The sequence below is a fragment of the Acipenser ruthenus genome, chromosome 24 (assembly GCF_902713425.1).
Source record: "Acipenser ruthenus chromosome 24, fAciRut3.2 maternal haplotype, whole genome shotgun sequence".
In the NCBI taxonomy this organism is placed as follows: Eukaryota; Metazoa; Chordata; class Actinopteri; order Acipenseriformes; family Acipenseridae; genus Acipenser; species Acipenser ruthenus.
In genome coordinates this window covers 6483727-6504392 of record NC_081212.1, presented here as the reverse complement: position 1 = coordinate 6504392, position 20666 = coordinate 6483727, and the positions used below count along the sequence as shown (strand labels likewise).

Sequence of the window (20666 nt, the reverse complement as noted above, 5' to 3'; positions counted from 1 at the left end):
GTGTCTTTTTTAACATGAGTTACCGGGTGCAGGCATGTACAAATATCAAGGGGAAGTCTATGGTCCATTATCACAGTCTGGCAAGATTTGGTCATCATTTATCATGTTTTGGTATGTGGCACCACAGCCAAACTGTGTTCAGGTCATAAAAATATTCACAGTCAAACATAAAAAGGATTCACCACTCTTTTGATAAATTGATTAGACCTTATTCACACTACCAGTGGCCAATATTTTATTTAATTTAAAGATCTTAGTTATTTGGTGATCCCGAAAGTCACCAGGAAGTTTAGATGCAACATTGTTATAATGTACTTCCAGCCTGTGTAAACAAAAGTCTGCCTGTAGATTCAGCAGCGTGACTACCCCATACGAGTGCCTTTGAATAAACAAGCAAGACATCAGTGTTCAAACCAGCTTATATACAAAGAGCTAACCAGAATACCCCCCCAGTGTTTCTGTTCTCTGCGGGAGCTTGAATGTGCATCCTGTGTTGCAGGCAAGTCGCTATGGGAGCTGGTGTTTGAGCAGTTTGAGGATCTTCTGGTGCGGATTCTTCTCTTGGCAGCCTGCGTCTCGTTCGTAAGTAGCTGTCTATACTCTCTCTCTCTCTCTCTCTCTCTCTGTCCCTACCTGTCAGTGTGGGCAAGTGGCTGGCAGCTGTCTCTGCCGGTCTGGTGTGCCTCACAGGCCTGGCTGGCTTCAGGCTGTTGTAGCACAGCTAGGCACAGCTTGGCACCGCTAGGCTCACCCAGGACTCTGGCACTAAATAGCCACCCTGGCAGGTCCTGACCTAGTTCAAGCTTTTGACTTTTCTGAACATATGAACATCATTAACAACTTTGCCGATGATTTCCACAGCTTGAAAAGCAGGGAATTTGTTACAGATCTTAATGAGGTCACAGCGCATTTCTGAGAGGCCTGTATCGTTTTTCTACAGGTGCAGACATTATTTTCCTCTTTAAATTCAGTGGAGCCCATGGGCAGGATTTTAAAACGGTCGTAAATGATAACTCCAGTGTTAATCAACAAATCGGTATGTAGCATTGATTTTGGCATTTTCAAGCGGTCGTTATGCCTATTTCATTGTTAAATAATCGTGCTAATGTGATTTCCGAAATGATGTTGATTTACAAAATAATGTTTATCTTAACGAGCAGGGCTTCTTGCGACTATTTCTTTTGTTTGCGTGGGAAATTTAAAAGGAAATCCGTGTTAATTGTCAGGAGTTAATTTGCACTTGGAAAAGGAGGGTTTTAATTAACTATATAACTCAGCTTGAAATAGAAATTTAACAGACTGCGGCTGTGATGCCAACGGTACAGAGAGAGGACCAAAGTTAATTTCTTACAAACTACCTAGATAATTCAATATTTGTAGCTGTGAAAATATTTGAGCCTTTTCTATACTTGTGGTTATGAATAAGATTTATTCACATGTTTCAACCATTTGTAACCTTACGGAACATTTGCTGTATTGCTAAAATGATATACCGTTATTTGCACCCAGTGTAATGTTACTACCAAGATATAATCAATGCAACTGTGGATACGTACATTATATGACAGCTGACCTCTACTGTAGATCGTATTTGAATTATACAAATACAAACCTAAGAGTATATAATGAAATCTTGGTATAGAAAATGGCATATTAGATATTACAATAAAGTTTCCTTAGGTGATTGTGGATTTGCAATGCGTCCTTGGCTTTTAACACCTGTGTCTTATCCACACAAGAATGAAAAACAGGCGTACAAGGACACACAGATCCACTAGGAATGTGAGATCGAGATCATTGACATGGATTTTGCCTCAACGTATTTGTAATGTTATCAGACTCCCTCCACACTTTATGCACAATGTACATGTTCACCTTCACACGTTTGTATGCATATAAAATGTTTTTCTAATACTGTAAGTGTTCAGTGGCTACTTCTAATCATGTTGAGTTTATTTATCGCGGAGTACCAGAGAAAATGCATGATTAGAGGAATTCACAGAGCAATTAATTATAAACATAAATGTTTTGGGTAAGGGAGTTCTATCATAGTTTTAAAAGCTTAATACATATATAATGAAGTGTTACATACATGTATAATAACGAACAACTACAAACAGAAATGGCACTTCAATCGTACATACTAAAGTACAAACAAAAGTAAATTCCAACCAAGCCTACATAGCCTACACTTGAGCTGGCAAGTCTACCACACCCACTGCCCCATCCAAAAAAAAAAAAAAGAAAAAAAGATATTTTTTTTCTTTTTAACCAAAAAAAGATTGCAAAATGCACATTAAAAGAGCTGTATATAGTAAGCTGTGACAAAATATCCCCTTGAATGAGGGGACATGACAAGTGGGATTTATTTTTTTATTATTTTATTTTTAAATCCATGCGGTTCGATTTATACCCATGCGCCAGTTAATCGTAAATCAGCATTTTATATGTGAAGTGTTCTAAATAAATGTACATTCTGGATGACAAAATGCACAATTTTAATTAAAGTTCACAAATTCTACACAAAATAGATACTCCCATTATTTTTTATTTCCATTTGGCTGCTGCTCGCTGGTGGGAGAGCCGTCTCCCTGTACGCTAGTAGTTTCTATAACAGCGAATTCTGCTTCCATTCATTTTTCTTCATCTCGTTAACATGCATTTTGATTAACACGTTCCCCTTATCTAGTCAATGGGACAGGAAGTGATGTAAGTAACTTGCGACAATGAAGCTTTTTAACGAGAAATGTGTTCATTAACGACCTCATCGACTCAATTTCAAAGCATTAACGGATTCATTTTATTAACACATTTCATTTGAAAATCACTTGCTACTAGAGCTGTTGTTACTGTACCGTGAGTTCGATACAATAACCTGTTTTTTGAAAAAACTGCCCCATGTATCCTTCACCACATTGGAGCGCCACTCCCTGTGCAGAAGGTACTGCATTAGGACCCCACTTGAATGTACAGCAAAGTGGGAGTAAAACTAAGGCAGGGTAGTGTAGTAATACCTGCAACAAATGGACCACAACTGAACGGTAATATCAAAATCACTTTTATTTTAATGCAAACTGACCATTAAAAAAAAAAAAAAAAAATGATGACGTGGTTATGGGCCTTAGACCTTGAAAAACCTTCAATGTTGAGTCATTTCAGGTTTCACTGTATAGAAACCCTATAATAGTAATAATATATATAGCGCCTTTCATAGTGGCCCACCATCACAGAGTGCTTTACAGAGGTAGGCTGTGAACTGTGCATTATATGCAGAGTCACTTACAATAGGACATTGATTTAACATCTCATCCGCAGGATGGAGCACAAGGAGGTTAAGTGACTTGCTCAGGGTCACACACAGTGAGTCAGTCAGTGGCAGAGATGGGATTTGAACCGGTGACCTTCTGGTTACAAGCCGTGGACTTTAACCACTGGACCACACTACCTCCAGAAAGAAATACACTTTTATATGAGTACACATTCTGTAAATGCATTTGACATTCAGTATATTTAACATGCAATACTTTTTTTAATCAGGGATTTCGTAACGTGGCATACTAAAATTACACCTAGCAATAAAGCCAATACTAGTGCCAGTATTTTAGCTTTTTAACCACTTGTAAGATGGCTTGAGTAAGAAAGCGACTGGATCAGTCTGCAATGATTCGACTGTGTTGATGCCTCTCTGCCCTTTCTGGTACAAATGCCTTATATGGCAAAACAGCTTTATGAAAGAGGGGGGATGAAATGAATCGGCAGAACAGCGTACTTTAGTGTTTTAGTGCTTCTGACACACACTGTTATTAAATGCAAATAAAAGTCTGTATCTTGGTTTGGGTTTGCTTTAAACAGGGTGTGTTCTTCACTTAGTTTCTGTATACAGTTGCTCTCCCCAAGGACTCTTATACCTAGCTGACCTGTATAGGGGTGATAAGCCATCACCCTGTCCATTCAGAAGCTCTCCTGCTCCCACATTGTCCTGCAGCTGTATAAATGGTTTTAACTTTGACCATGTTTTCAAAAGATAGACCGCAGTGCTAAAGCTGAGGGAACACAAAGCCACTTTGTAGCTTGAAACTTTGTTTCAGGAGACTAGGTTTCAGGCCACTGCATGGCACACCAGGGGAGACTTGGGGTTTGATGCAGCAAAGTTGCCTCAAACCAGGTTTCAAGCCACTGTTCCTGAAAAAGTGGCTTTGTGTTCTCTCCGCTTTTATATATAAAACTGGGACCTGAACCCATTGAGTTAGTCGTTAAACAACAACGTTTCAATTGGAAAATCATAATCCATTATTAACAAAAGGTTAACATCCGAAGAGCTGCTTGGTAGGACGAAGCCCGTCACGTCATGACTGCCTTCATTACGCAGCCAGCTTGAGCTCTCCTGAAATATGACCTTGTTCTACTCACAAGGCCTGAGGCAACGCAGCGGTATCAAACTGCTGCAGCGACAGGGGATTGCATGCATTCACAGGAGTTACAGTGATTACTACGTTATTAGTCATTTGTCAGCTGTGCTATCACTCTGTGTTTCCACGGTTCCGTTGTTTTTACCACCACAGAGTGTATGCAATAAGTGAGGAGAACAAGTACAAGGGCTGATTAATCAGGAGTTTATTCAGTTCATCTCAACTGTGCCAGATCTAAACACTGCTGTTGTTAAATCATTAAAACAAATAACGTTGTGACAACCAACCAAAGTACATGAAGTAAAATGCCAGTTTGATCCCGTTTGCTTAAATTGGGTCTGCACTTAGCTCTGCCACGATTAGATCAGTTCACTAAGACCCCATTTTGTACTGAAAACAGAAGCTATGGCCAAAAGTTTTGCATCACCTAGAATTTTTTAGGATTGAGATGTAACAAAAATAAACCTTATAAACATTATTTAGATATTTTATTTAACATCGTGTAATCAAAGAAACTACAAAGTATTATCGCAAAAGTCTACCAGAAGCTATAATAATAGTACTGTGTTTCATGTTTGATTTCAGAATGTCACATTTTTCCGTTAAGTACAGTATATGGAAAACTATGCAATTCAATATGGTAACATAACATTATTCAGCAGGTTTCATTCGACTTTATCAAGCAAAACATTTTAATTCTACAGGGTGATGCAAAACTTTTGGCCATGGCTGTAGACCTCTATACAGAAGACAAGTGTAGTGGATATGCAGACTTCTGGAAATGTTTGTCATTTGATTGTATACGTTTCTTATTACTATGCAGTAAGGAACAGTGTGATTATACCTTACTAGTTTTATTGAGTTTTGTATCCGGGATCTCAAATTGTTTTTACAAAGTAATGTACTGTAAAGTGAAACCTATCTGAAGCCTCAGTGCTTTTAGTGCTTGTTGCATTACAACTCTATCATAGACTGCTTCTTGGCAGTGTTACAGATTGAGGTTAATAATGAACAATGAAAGAATAGCCTCTTGTAATTACACGTGCGTGTCAGTGATGTCTTCAGGCAGGTTCATGCAAATTGTCAGACTTGTTATTCACTTATGGAAATGTGTTCCTGCAGCAAAGTGTCTGGTAACTACTGTAGTGCCATTTGCTACAAAAAGATTGTAGATTTCAATGATACATTTAAAAATGTTGCATGCCCCTATTGAAGAGATTTCATAGATCACATTGCCTGTGACCAGATTTCAAATTAAAACCCAAGGCACTTATATATTTTTTTGTTGCAGGGGCGCTGTTATTTTTTAAAGCGGTTCTTTGAAATCAGTATGCAGTCCCGTTCAGGGCTACTCCCTGATAACTTCTAGGCCAGGGGTCTCCAACCCTGGTCCTGGAGAGCCCCTATCCAGCAGGTTTTATAGGTGTCATCAGTGGCTAAAGATCTGGAACACCTGTTAATCTTGACTAATTAAGCCAATAATTGGTTCAATTAAGTAACACAGAGATTGGTTGAAAAGAAAACCAGCAGCCCCAGCAGCTCTCCAGGACCAGGGTTGGAGACCCCTGTTCTGGGCTATTTCATTTCTTGTAATCTTTTCGATCTGTAAAAAAGAAGGCCAAAGCCCTTCGATAAAGCATTTGACGCAATGTACTGAGCATGTAAAGTACAGGAAGCAATTTCAGGCTGAAGATGGCAGAAGAAGATATCAGCTTCAAACTGCAGAGAGGAACTCAGGGTTGTGAGAGCCAGCTGTAATGTCATCTACAGGAGTTCAATTTAGTTGTAACCCTCACAAGATGTCTTCTGGTCGGAGATTATTGGAATACTCCTGCCATGCAAGCTTCAAAAACTGGCAGAAGCCCATTAAGGATACTTAACAAAATTCAAATCAAATCAATACATTAAAAATGATAATTCATTGTGCTGTAACATTGTAGTATAAAAGCAATAACCCTCTCCACATCGGGCATTACCAGGGATTATGGACTGTTTGATTGTAAGGAGGTACAAAAATGAAGAAAAAAAATGTATACAAAAGGTTTAAATGAGCCGAAGAAGGGCTTTAGTCCGAAACGTCTTGCACGTTTGTATTGCAAGACACATCACCTGTCCTGTCATTGACGTGCGTTGTCTATCAGTGAGTTCCAAAATATATCGGATTGTGATACAGGACCAAAAACACGTCTTGTAGCCCACCAAGCTTTCAGCAGGACTGAAGATGAACGATGGATCTCCCACCATCCTTCTCTTTTCATTTTGTAACGTTAACAAATGTTTGGATGGTTCTAGAAAAATGTTGCCAATGGGAGTGAAATGGTTTTGAATTTCCCCCATGCTCTATTAAAAAGTATATTTTGGACACTGTTTTTAAACCACCCTGAATGTTCTGTCAGGCAGGCGGCTTCATTCTGCTTTCTTGTTACCAAGACAACGGGGGACTGTCAGAGCTGTTACTGGTCTGTTTGGCAATAGCCACATGGTAGCATCTTGTTTAAGATCACAGTGGAAGGAAGCCTCTGCAAGACAGGGCTTTAAAAACACCACTACCCCTTTGGAGGGCAGTGCAATGTCACAGACAGCTGGTATCTCAGGAGGGTAGGGTTTTGTTCTGTAGCAGAGGTTTCCATTAGGATATGGGGGTTAATGAAAAAACATATAGATTTACATCATTGAGGATTTTTTTTGCTTGATCGTCTTTATTTTGACACAAGGGAGCCACGGCTCATTAGTAAAGTAGGAAGAACTTATGGGAGATGGTCCACATTTCCTTCTGGAAACACATGGGGGTGGGTGGGATTTCACATTCTTCTGTGCTTACCGCACGGTTTCATATTTTTTTGTAATTGCAATTAGATCCTTTTTTTCAAACCAATGTGAAAATGAAGCTTTTCTTTTTTTTTTTTGGTAGATATTAATATTTTGCTGCTTTCTAGCTATGTGGAGAACAGATTTGTGATTTTTTTGTTTTGAGGATTTCATCAGTCCTCTCAGAGACAGCCAGGAACATACAAAAAGTGCAGGCTACAGGAAAGTTCACATGGCAGCACTTACTCAGGGCAGTCTTACAGAATCGTCATTTTTGGAATGTGACTCATTCTCTGTGTTTTGCATGCGTAGCTGAGCTGCCATGGGTTGCATCTTATATGCACCTCTTGAATCACCTCGTGCATTTATTGAATACTATCCTTTTCAAAACACCGCAGCACATTACTGGACTTACCAAGTTATTTCCCAATAATACCGCACGTCTTGCATGTATATAACGCACAGAAATGATCCTCAGGCCTTGTGAGTTCCTTACAGTTCTTATATGACAGTAATGAGTTTATTTAAGAGACCAAATGTCCTGTGACGCTTTTTTGAAATTCCACCTTAATGTTGGATTGAGAGGCTGTTGAATGGGAGGCTGTGGTCTTGCTTGCTCTGGGGGGTTTGAGAACTGTGCGGCACACTGGCAGCCAGACACACTGCCAAGAGTGTCTGAAGCTCACAAACACACAAAGGCTGTACACACAAAGGGAGGAAGAAGAACGGGCACACATGGTCTAAAGGTCACCTGAGTAGATTAGCTGAAACAATTGAAAGGGTTTCCTAAATTGGAGACAGGTGTGGTGCAGATGTTGATTTATGAAGGACCGGAAGGAAGTTGCAAGTGGCTATTGAATCTGCATGTAAACGAGTTTCTACTGAGACCAGTTTGGAGTTATTAATCATGGGGACCCAGGAACCCATGTGGAACAGCAGAGTATAGCCCTGTACACTCACCACTTCAGTATACCTCATACAATGTAGCTTGTGTAGCACCCTCTGCTCAAGTCAGTCAGATCTGCTTTCCCATAATGACAGGGAGATGCAGCTTTTAAATATTGCATAGAACAGCCTGTTTGCACACAAGTATGTGCTGCAGATGGCAGGTGTTTGTACTTTTTTGTCTGCATTATTATTAAAGTGGTGGAGTGGTATTATAAGAATCTGTTAAGAGCTAGAGAACCCAGTTGGTTTAAACAAAAGAGACATCCTGCGCGCTGTATAGATCTGCTTCCTGTGGTGAACCACTGCAGAAAAAACATTTTCCAGTATATATAGCACTCAATGAACAGGACATTTCTGAAGTGTCTGATGTGAAAGTTATCTGTAATTAGCAGATACATGCACTGGGTACACTGTCGCTATCCATAACAATCATGCAGTGGTTCAGATCAACTATCCCTGCTGGTTTTTCATACTTGGGGGACATTTGCTGCCCCTCTTGGACCGCTTTACTAAATATGTATCTTGGTACCCCTGATAGATAACCTCTTCTGAATAAGCATTTTCATAAGCAAGACGTCACACAAGTGCAGCACCACCCCGAATGTTATGCATTTACTCCCAATGAATTCAGAATGAACTGGGGGTGATATTTGTTTTTCATTGTGCTGTACACAAAGAATGGGTTTCTGCAGTAGTCTCTGTCAAGATAGGTATCGTTGAAGCAAAAAGACCATTAGAAAAAAAAAACAGATCGTCTGAAATCTTCCTCCTCCTTGTCATTTTATCAGCAATCTCTTATCTTTCTATTTGCAATGTGTCCAGGGATGGCCCAGTAACTCTGAACTCTGTGTTTGGATTTCATTGAGGCTTGTTAATGAAAGCATCTCTTTGGGAGCTGTTGAGTACAAGTATGCCTACACAACTGAAGAAGGATTTTTGTTTTATGGGAAGCAAATTTTGATTGACTCCTAAATCCAGAGCAGTTGAGTAGAGGAACACTGTTGCTACCCATAGTGTACCAGCTCTGCAGATAGATAGGCCACCCCTGTCTCCCGCACCACTAGCAATGAAACGAGGGAATAGCAAACCATGATCTAAAGACACATGGCTTTTACAGACTAATAACAGGGCTTTCAGACAGATGCTAACAGAAGGATTCATAGGGGTCCTGTATTGACAAACTGTCTGGCACATCTCAACAGGGAAATTAAGTGGCCCTTCAAAGTAAAACCGCAGTTTAAGGAGAATGTATCGACCGTTGTCGACAGGGTGAAAGCTAAATAAAGAAATTGTGACTGAGTTACAGTCTTGTGTCCTTTTCACCTTTTAAAAAGTCTGACCTTTTTATTGAGAATGTTGACAAGAGCTCTTCTGAATCAACTGCAAACTACACTATTGTTGTACCTCCCTCCCCCATCTCCCCCTCTTTATCAGGGTGGAAATGAAGGTCTTTGGTGGAATTGAAATGATCTTCAGTGGCAATTCAGCCACACCTACAGTTCAAGCTGTAGCTTGAGAACAGTTCATCCAGTTGTGTTCATTTCTGAAGGGTATCAGAAGCTTGGGGACCCACTTCTGCATCTGGCTCCTGATTGATTGGGCTAGTGAAATCTATGCGGTCAGAACTGAATTTGATGAAACTTGGAATGGACATATGTAACAGAAGTGACTTATAAGAAACTCAAGATGACAGTGCCTTTATCATTACACTGCTTTAGCAGTAGCATCAGGCTTATACACAGCTAGGTGAGTTTAAGAGCAGCACTCATTTAGGTATACAGTTTTACTAGGGCTAACACTAGAGCTTTATTCCCCATCTGGCCTTGGATTTGGATATCTTTAGAATAATTTCCCTGTTTTAAATTTAAATATCCTAAATGAATGCGCTTATATTTTTAGAACTGCTCTTTCCGGACCTCTGTCACACCATGCACTGTTCGAATGATAAACATCACAGGCAAACCTTACAGCACAAGTATTTTCCTACCGCTCAGTTTGGGTGATAAGCGGTGCACTACTACAGTATCTTTGTCATGTGTATTGCTATCGGCAGGTAGCTGTTTACTTTACCAAATGCATTTTAGTGCTTTTATCTAAAGGATTGGATGGGGTGTAGGACCTTTGCTGTTTTCCACAACTCTTCAACAGGTCGGGTGGTAGAAAGGGAAACCCTTTTTGACATTCACGTATGTGTTGTAATGAACCCAGGACTTTGTGAATTAACAGCTCTGTTCTCTGTTTCACTAATGAAGCTTGACTTTTAAAGGTCTTTGAAAAGCATGACAACTTTCACACAAGTCCCTGATCATTTTGTTGCAATGTGTTTAATTTTCCAGACTTTATTTTCACTTTGCACTAGGTGAAGCACTTCCATGTCCTCACCACAACAATGTAAGTATACTTCTCATGCAGAAGGTGTCAGGACCCCACCTGAGCCTCGCACTCTATTGGAGCGAGAGTTGTTACAGTTTCAAACCCCAGCAAAGCCTGCAGACTAAATAAATATAAAGAGGGCTGGTGAAATACGTATACCATTACTGTCACTCATTAGGTGACATTTCAGGAGGTGCGAGTGAGGCTTTGCATTATTAGCCTGATCCATTCGATCCCTGGTCAGAAGTGCGTGCTCTGAAAGTTGTATTTAACTCCATGTTTGCTTTTTCTCGCAGGTCTTAGCCTTGTTTGAAGGAGGAGAGGAGAGCACAATGACTGCCTTTGTGGAACCCATTGTCATTCTCATGATCCTTGTAGCCAATGCTATCATTGGGGTGTGGCAGGTAAGAGGCGACCACTTGCTTTTAGTCTTAATGCTGTGTGATGACAAAGGGGATTGTTTGTTAAACTGAGCCTCCTCCCTGTCTGGTACATCATTTACCAGAGCACAGTATGTTCTTAAAACTCCCATCAGTGTCCATGCCCTCTGTTCAGAGTGTAAGCCGTTCCTTCCCTGTGTTAGACTTGCCTTTGAGTATAGTATCAGATATAAGGCTGTTTATCTTCCCTTAAAAGAATGCATATGTATAAGAAACAAAAGAGGTATGTTTTCAGATTGTTTGTAATTACCTCTTTAATTATCTTTAATGAACTTTAATTATACAAAACGAACTACTAAGTAATATAATTAAAGATTATTTTCAGCAGCGGTTGCTCATCGTGATTGTCTGGCAGGGGGGAGTCTAGCCATTCGGAAGCCTGATACTGTAACTGTCATTACAGAGACTTCTGATGCTGTGTAATTTTCCACTGCTGCCCTGGGGTGTTCTTTCTCACAGTGGTGATGAGGCAGATAAGACTGAGCGTTTCCTGGGGGGGGTGGGATCTTCTCTGCTGAGCCTTCATTGTGATGTCACCAACTGTGCAAGAGAAGCATGATCTTTGAGCGGTCCATGGAGACTGTATCGCCTTTTTGAAATTATGCTTATTCAATACACATTTTGAAATGCTAACTATGACTACACTGGCTGACCAAGTTTTTAAAAATAAAATGTATGCAAATGCATGTGGTCAGGTTTCATGTGATCTGCTAGACCTATTCTAAACGGTGCAGCTAGTTGTGTGCAACTATTCAGCAACAACTATGTGAAAGCTTCCCAAAGGGCATGATAGTGGCTGCCAGTGCATCCGGGACGTCCCTCAGCACAGTGGTGGATTCTGCAGTCTGCAGCAAAACCCCATCAGAGAGCTCTGACTAGGGACTGTAAGTACAGCTTGGAGAGGTTTAAGATATCTTGTGACACCTGTTACTTAGACTTTCACTGATGGCTTGCAATGTCACTTACACAGGGAGATGAAGAACAGGGCAACCGTTGAAGCAACTAACTGTAAATTACATTTTACTGTGGTTGATTATACAGTAATTACGCAGCATTGCACCTACATGTGGAAGTGTAGGGACAATGTAATTAGATGCACTTCATATGACCTATTAGCACTTTTGTCCTGTATACTGGATCTTCAGGTGTAACATTTACTTGCCAACCAGATGTTTTTTTTTTTTTTTCATAGTTCCACCAGCCTTGTTTTTTATTTCTGTGATTGATTCCTCTCTCTCTGTAGTTTCTCTTGTATAAAATGATCACACGCAACTATCTCTGAGGGTGCCAGGATGAAACACAGAGCTGGAAATCCTAGCATAGCAGTTTGAGCCATTCCAGGTTTTTACTGTTAGCTTAATTAGACACAGCTGAACTTTTTTACAAAGAGGCTAATCCAGCTTGTAATAAAACATGGTAAAATGAATTTCCTAGCAGCTGAAGAGTTAATAGTACTGTCATCAGCATAAGGCATGCTCTTACCCCTTGATTACAGAGCTTGCTCTTTAGTTGAAAGGTCGTTTGTCTTTGCGGTTCACATCCAGGTCTTGCTTTTCCATTTAATTCAGTGGGATGAGATGCCAATTTATTACAATGGGTCAAACTTATTTCCATCCCTAGAAGGGTTACATTGCAGTGGGTGTGAAGCCTGCCCAAGGTGTCAGTGTGCCCTGTAGGGTCGGAGGCTGTTTGAGTCACTACTGTAGTTTAATTTTGTTTCACCAGCATGATGTTGTGCAAGGCCCTGTGAAATGACATTCACTCTTCTACTGACAGCTGAGGCTGAGGGCTGGCAGTGATGAGATGAAGGACGAGTTCTGAGCTTTTCATTAAGCAACCAAGGGGCTGAGAAATAAATTAGGGAATCTAGACCAGAGGGTAGCAATATGAAATTAAATAAGCAATGTCTTTCCCTTTTGTTCTGTCTAATGGGAGTTTTGTTTTGTGTCGTGAGAGAGAATGACTTTATTATTTACTTGACAAAAATGTGGGCACATAATTACAAAATACGCATTATACTAATGTCAGGCCAAATGAGCTTCATTGTCTCATCAGTAGTAAACCACCTCTCAATTTGGCACACATCAATTGGAATGGCATGGATACTGAACTGCTCCCTCACCCCCTAAAAGAAAGGGGGTGCCACCTGTCCTGGGCAGGCTTGAGGCATGGAGACTGAACTGCTCTCTCAAACCCTTAGAGAAAGGGTGCTCCCTCCAGTCCAGGGTAGGCTTGAGGCATGGGGACTGAACTGCTCCCTCCCTCACCTCCCCACCCTAAGAGAAAGGGTGCTCGCTCCAGTCCAGGGCAGGCATGAGGCATGGAGACTGAACTGCTCCCTCAGTCACTCCTAAGAGAAAGGGTGCTCCCTCCAGTCCAGAGCAGGCTTGAGGCAGGGAGACTGAACTGCTCCCTCAGTCACTCCTAAGAGAAAGGGTGCTCCCTCCATTCCAGAGCAGGCTTGAGGCAGGGAGACTGAACTGCTCCCTCAGTCACTCCTAAGAGAAAGGGTGCTCCCTCCATTCCAGAGCAGGCTTGAGGCATGGAGACTGAACTGCTCTCTCAGTCACTCCTAAGAGAAAGGGTGCTCCCTCCTATAATATTATAAAGCCCCGTTCTTGCAGTGGAGTGGATTCTGATGGACTCTCTGGTTTGATTGGCAGGAGAGGAACGCGGAAAGCGCCATCGAGGCTCTGAAGGAGTATGAGCCGGAGATGGGGAAGGTGTTCCGGATGGACAGGAAGGCAGTGCAGAGGATCAAGGCTCGGGACATCGTGCCCGGGGACATCGTGGAGGTGGCAGGTGAGGGAACAGAACCTGTGTGTATTGAATTAGAAAGGGAAACAGGCTTCCTGAAACTGAGGCAAGCAAACTGAGAACTTTCTGTAACCTTTTTTTTTTTTTTTTTTTTTTTCAAAACTGCATTTGAGACCCGGAAGTGCACAGCATGGTAGCTACAACCACCTTAAAGAAGTTAGCAGTGTTTGTGAATATGATCTACAAAAAGAGATTATAAGTTCAGACCAAATGTGGTTCTGTTCATGATTTTTGCAGCTTTATCACCTGGACTGCAAGCACTTATTTCAACAGCAAAATTATACAAATAGTAATTTATTTTGTCATTTTTTTTAAATTTAAAATTATTATTCAGTCTCGGTGGAAAAAACAGTTGTTTACAATGGACGGAAACTCCTTCAGTTCCCATTTCAACACTGGGTTTCTCGTTCTCTGTGGACCTCAAACCACTTCTCCTAGGAGGGATGTCTCGTTTTGGTTCCCTCCACAAACAAGCAGGCTAATGGTGCCTCTGTGTTAAAAAAAAAAAAACATTTGTATGAGGGAAACTGCAGTCTTAGTGAAAGCGTTCCATAACTGTGGAGACAAGGTGGAAAAAAAGGACTTTCCTTGGCAGAAGTTTGCCCACTGTAGAAACGTGTAATGTCTTTTCAAACCCCAAACCATCCCAAACAAACCTGACTCCCGTTGGCAGGAATCCAATAGAACATCTGCTGATTTTCGACAAAACCTTCTTTCGCGAGCTGGCCTGAAAATTCCTGGTCCTGCTCAAAAATCTGCAAGCGTCTATTTTTAACGCAAGAATGTAAGTGTGCCGTTTAAACATGCAGCTTTCTGATGCTTAAAAACCACCATCAGCCCCTTATCTTTGCTCTGTTGAATGTTAATTTCAGATACATTTTCTCTGAGCAGTGTTAAAGATCAGTCCTCCATCTTGGTCTGCCACTGTTAAGAGTTCTCCTTGCTTTAATTGCTGAACAAAACCTCTTTCTAGTAAGAACTAGGCTTAACACATGCGAGAACATCCTGCTTTCCTGAAACACTGGAACCGGTTGAAAGTCACACAGTTAAATAAATGACTATTTTACTGTATCAGAAAACCCATTCGAAATGAGAAGCTGAACAGTGTCAGAGAGAAAAATGGATTTGAAAACCTTGTGAAAGTACCTGTTTATGGCTTTTAAATCAATACATGGGATTGAATTAGATACAGTGGATTGCGGACAACCGCCCAAGACTAAACTCTGTACTCTTTCTTTCATCTCTGCTGTCTTGAAGAGCTTCAGTTACCTCAGCTCACAACCGTTGTCATCTCCTTTCTTTAGTCTTCTCCTTGCTATTCTCCGCAGTTTGTTTCCAAGGAGGAGAAGGTCACGTGTGTGTGTGTGTGTGTGTGTGCGCTCAATGGAGCAGAACATTGCAGCTTTTTATTGCTGCGCATTGAAGTTTAATTCTCATTACCGGAGCATCTGTGGTCTGGGTTTTGAAACTCAAGGTTTAGAAATTACATTTTAATGCTCTTTTTGAACTGGGTTAGGTAAACTAAAATAATAATGTTCAAGCCAAATTCACATAAGGGAAAAGGGTATACAGTTCATGTCTTAAGCAAATAGCTGGCCCACTGTGCGCTATTGTATTGTAATGCTGCTGCTTGGGGGTTTTCAAGGTAACAGGTTAACGCTCTGGTATACAACAGTATTGTTCTAATGGTTCTGTAAGAGTAGTGGAATGACAGATCCATGTTGTGTGTATATTTACAATTAAGAGGTGGATTCAAACAAAAATACAGCAATGCATTATTTGCCTGTTTTATGAAGTCATTCAATCATATTTAAAGGTTTAATTGAATAGCGCGATTAAAGCTGGTAAACAGCCCAGGTCATAAAACTGTGCTGTTTTGTTTGATAAACCCCACATCTACGACAGTTCATATCCAGCATAACCACTCGAACCCTCTCGCTTTCCAGCATAGCTTTCCAGTATAAAAATAATGTGTAATAAAAAAAAAAAAAAATGTAATTGTATGAAAAAAATAATGTGATATCTTGTAACAATTGTAAGTTGCCCTGGATAAGGGCGTCTGCTAAGAAATAAATAATAATAATAATAATAATAATAATAATAATAATAATAATAATAATAATATTATAGTGGTGCCGTACAGAGTTGCAAAACACATGAATATGATGGCACTGTAACTCCTGCAGACTGCACGATTGTGCTGAGCAACAAGCCTGAAAAAGATTCCAGTCATCCATTCAGCTGCTCTGTTTATGAATCAAGGGCTGATGTTACTGGTTTATTGCATAACCTGCTGTGGAAATGTCATATTGTTATCCCCGTGTAACTGAAGGTAGTAACTGAACCGGAAATCCCAGTGCAGTCAGTCAGCACACCTGAGTAATTATGGATAAACCGCATGGACAGAATTTGACTTGGATGCGCATGGATTTGCCTAAAACAAGCACTGTCCCATCTTGATATTGTGCTCTAACTGCACTGGCATTATACCGCCTGCCTCAAGATCGGCAGAACAAATAGGGCTTTGTTCTTTGCTGTATGGAAATAAAGAGGGAAGAAGCTTTATGGTGAGGAGCCACAGATGAACTTGATAAACAAATAGGGCCATGTACCGGATCCCTTCTCCTGAGAAACCTCTAGTGCGATCAGATAGTTAACCGAACCTTATGTCATGATACTGTCGCATTTTTTAAATAATTTTTGTCATGTGGATATCTAATTAACTTTAAACTAGGAAAAGTAATTTATTGTAGAATTATTAAATGCGGTTTGGTTTACCAAATGTCCTGTTTATTTATTTAAAAAGAAGTGATCTTTTTGCCAACACATGCAACATGAAAAGCTTTTACAGTAAAACCCAGTCAAGGGACCAACACAGGGTACATAAGATACATAGAATCTCTATTAAAATACACTGCCTTTATTTTAATAGTTTTTAGAGGGTTTAACCAAGATGGTTTTAAAACAGTTCGAATTTAAAAATAGACAATTGATAGTTTACAGTATGCTGGTTTTTATTAGAGAAGTAATGTAACACTGACCTTAATACGGCAGAAAGGGATGGACATAATATTGAAGGTGACTTTACATTGCCATAACTAACAAAGAAACTATTGAGTAAGTAACAAAGAAGCCATTACAGACATTTCACAGTACTCATTTTTGTTCACCCTCCCAGCGCATAGACACCCTTTCCCTAAACAAAAGGTTTGCCCTTCTACTCCGCAACGTTGCCAATGTGGCCCTTTCACAGACCCAGCCTGCATTACTGTCTCCAAACTCCTACATCAGCCAGGGGTTTCCCTGTGTGGCAGGATACGGTGTTAAGGAAGAGGAGACGCTGAACGCCTCGGGCCAGACGGTATCCTGAAACCTTGGATTCTCAACCTTGACTTAGCACCGATGTATTTATCTGCTCTGTGGAGTAATGACAAACGCAGCTGATTCCCACTACAAATCTGTCATTCCCTGCGGAAACGGCAGGCTCTGGCACATGGAGGAGTGAGCGAGGAGGTTAATGACAGGGTAACACCAGCGTGCTGTTTGGACATGGCTCCACTCTCCAAAGAACTAACCTTGCAAGTCTTTGAACAGAAGTGTACTGTCATTGCCTCTTAAAGAGGTACCCGGAAATGCCATGGGTGTTTCCTGTGGTTGCAGTCAGAGTGTGTGCATGAGGAATGTGGCTGCTCTGTAGTAAAGAACTAGGGCTTGTAAATTATTATTATTATTATTATTATTATTATTATTATTATTATTATTATTTATTTCTTAGCAGACGCCCTTATCCAGGGCGACTTACAATTGTTACAAGATATCACATTATACATTATTTCACATTATACAGATATCACATTATTTTACATACAATTACCCATTTATACAGTTGGGTTTTTACTGGAGCAATCTAGGTAAAGTACCTTGCTCAAGGGTACAACAGCAGTGTCCCCCACTGGGGATTGAACCCACAACCCCCCGGTCAAGAGTCCAGAGCCCTAACCACTACTCCACACTGCTGCCCTTTGTAACTTTGTAAATGTCATCTTGAATGCAGTGTTGTTCCCGATGCTGTTTGAAAACCTTTATTTAATGGTTAACCCTTTGTGAATACAGCCCAGTGTGCCTTTATAAATGTGAAGTACTGTGCATGCCTGGGACATTCTTAAATGAAAATCTACCATGCTGGGAAATCTTGGCCATCGCAGTATTATAATTGAAAGTGGACAGACAGACTTTTTTTTGCATCAAATTATATATTTTAATTTCCCCGTGATGAACTTCTCCAGAAACGTTATAATCTTTCAACAGCTTGCTTCTTACTGTGCTGTTGAACAGCGAATTCTAATCTTTAAAGACACTAAAAACAAAAGGATACTCTGTCAACCAAGTCTGTCTGTTTGGCTGATATATAACAGACTCCTACTAACTTTCTTTCTTTCTTCCCTTAAGTGCTGCTTCTTTGATGTTTTTGGTTGCTAAGCAGCCTGAAACAGCAGTAAACATTTGGGAAGGTAAACCATATCCACTGCTCTGTAGAAACCGCTGGCAGATGTTTCTAACAGAGATATTATTGTTGGAAACTCCAAGCATAGTGATTAATGTTGACACCGGCATGATAAAGAGTTAACTGGTGAAAAAGAGGCTGTTACTGTGGAACTGAGCAGCAGTTTCCTGTGTGTGAGATTGACATCATTACTCCATAAAGCCCTGGTGGAAAGTCCTGGGTTGCTGATTACAGGCTATAGTTGGGAATTGGAACACATATTTCTGCTGCCGTTCATAAATCACAGAAGTCTTAAAATGGGTCTCTGCTCACAATCATTCCATAAATCTTGCGTGCTCTGCAGTTCCATTGGTGTTTTGAAAGTAGCACATGTGTATTTTTGTTAAAGAAAGATCTCGGTTTGCAAGACTTATTTCAGGTCTGTAACAGTTTCCCTTCCGAGGGGTAAAGCTAGTCAGTCATTTGGAGATGCTGCTGTTGGTTATTATCGTTAACATTAACCTGCTGTCTAGTCTCTGGGGTCAGGTTCAACTTACAACCCACCCATCACTATTCCTAGGTTTTAAAATCAGTGCTGCTTCCTGGTACCTTGTCAGTCTGCTGTAGGGAAATGGTCACTCCAATGGTCTTGCTACAATCAGATCATATGACTACAGCACAGGGACTAGGGATTTTTTGAAAACTACAGTACAAATAAAATTAAACTGTATGGAACACAACCAAGCAGGGTGCATAAAGCCTAAAGCTGGATAATGCTCTGCAAAGAGTTAATGAAGAAACACAGAGCTTTCATAGAGGCAGTGGAAAGTGGAAAGTTCCATGTGTTTGTGGATCCACCCCCCCCCCCCCGCCCCCTTCCCCCGTTTTGGGGATTCTCCTTGGTCACCCTGCATGATAACAAAGCCTGTCATTGCAGTCAGCCTGCAGGCAGCATCCCAGAGCTGGCGCCACGCCAAGATGTCATTCGCTCCGAGGATTCCAGCAGAGACACCCACGCACATGACATCATCGCCGAGAACAAAGAACCAGCATGCAGATCAATTACTTCTGTCTGCTGAGCTGAAAGGGTTTTTATCCTGTGATAGCTGACAACTGGCAGGGGAGTGCAATCATGCACACGTTGCTATTAGAGCTGAAGGTTCCGGTCATTTGCACATAAAGAGATGTGTGTGTTTTTTGTTTTTTCAAAGCTTGTCATTATTTTGAAACGGTTCATTCACACTTCTGCGTCAAAACCAGAGAACTGGAGTGAACAAAAGCAACGTCTACCGCTTTCAACGTCTGTCAATTTCTCATTATAGAAACCAAAATCGAATCTTTTTACATACATGAGTTGTAACCTCTACCACTCATTACCATAGTGCCATCTGCTGTCTGCAATTCCCTGTGATTTACTGTATTGATAGTGAACTGCGTAAGTGATGGACCAAATATCATGTTCTTCTTTAGTGTCTGTTCTTGTCTTTATTGCATCATGACTTAAAGGCAAAACTGTACTTGGGCACCCGATGCTACATGCTTGTGTGGTTCAGAGCTCAGCTGACGTTGCTCTAGGACAGAGCTGATGAATGTGCTGCAGCCCCAGGCTGTCTGACCTTCAGTTTACCTTTTGAAGGATAACACTGGTATTAAGACCAGAAAACCTGGAGTGAGTCATTTCCATTTGTATATATAGCGAGGTGTTTTAAAGTTGAAACAATCAAGGAGGCTTGTCACTGCTTAACGCAGGCTAGCACAGGGTTTACAAAGAAAACGATGAATCAGTTCTACCCATGCAGAATCATCCCATGTTATGTAAAAGGATTATCTCCGAAGGTAGAAAAAGATAACAGGCAGGAGCTTCCATCGCACGGCGAATTAGTTTTTAATCCTTGGAAGTTTAACACAATCCCGGGGCCTCTTGAGCATTCCAACATGTCAAGCCTTCAAGTGCAGCTGGTACACCAGAGTGTAACCATTAACCTGTCCCCTGCAACATTTGTTTTATGTGGTCTTTCTTACTGATGAGTCGACGAGGTCCACCAGACATGGCAAAGACAACAGTCTTTTCATCCTAGTCTTTGGACCGTCCATATAGCAAATTGCTCAGCTTGTCTTAAGATCTGAATTGCAACAGATATCAGACGACAGTTACATTTTCTGTAACCACGACAAAAACATGTGTCTGATCCTTATCAGCGGGATTTATTAGGCAAAATCTTATCAGTCATATCAAGGAAAAAACCCTCTCTGTTTCTTTGCAGTGCCAATGGTGGTTAATCAGCAGGTTTGTCTAAAGACGTTGCAGCAAGTTATTTATAAGCGGCTATATTTAATTTAATGTATGGCTTTTTTTAATCGATTTACAGTCAAACCTGTTTAATATCT

The 20666-nt window shown here is 40.7% G+C and overlaps 1 protein-coding gene across 3 annotated transcripts in view; it reads left to right on the top strand.

Annotated features, from left to right (window-relative positions):
• Window positions 1–20666, top strand: part of LOC117429501 (sarcoplasmic/endoplasmic reticulum calcium ATPase 3-like) — a 77772-nt gene that overhangs the window by 23630 nt on the left and 33476 nt on the right. For all 3 annotated transcript variants that reach the window (XM_058998233.1, XM_058998232.1, XM_058998231.1), the window contains exons 3-5: window positions 500–582; window positions 10835–10942; window positions 13642–13780. In XM_058998233.1, the coding sequence (XP_058854216.1) occupies window positions 10871–10942; window positions 13642–13780 (211 nt within the window). In that variant the 5' untranslated portion in view covers window positions 500–582; window positions 10835–10870. The remainder of the gene's footprint in view (window positions 1–499; window positions 583–10834; window positions 10943–13641; window positions 13781–20666) is intronic.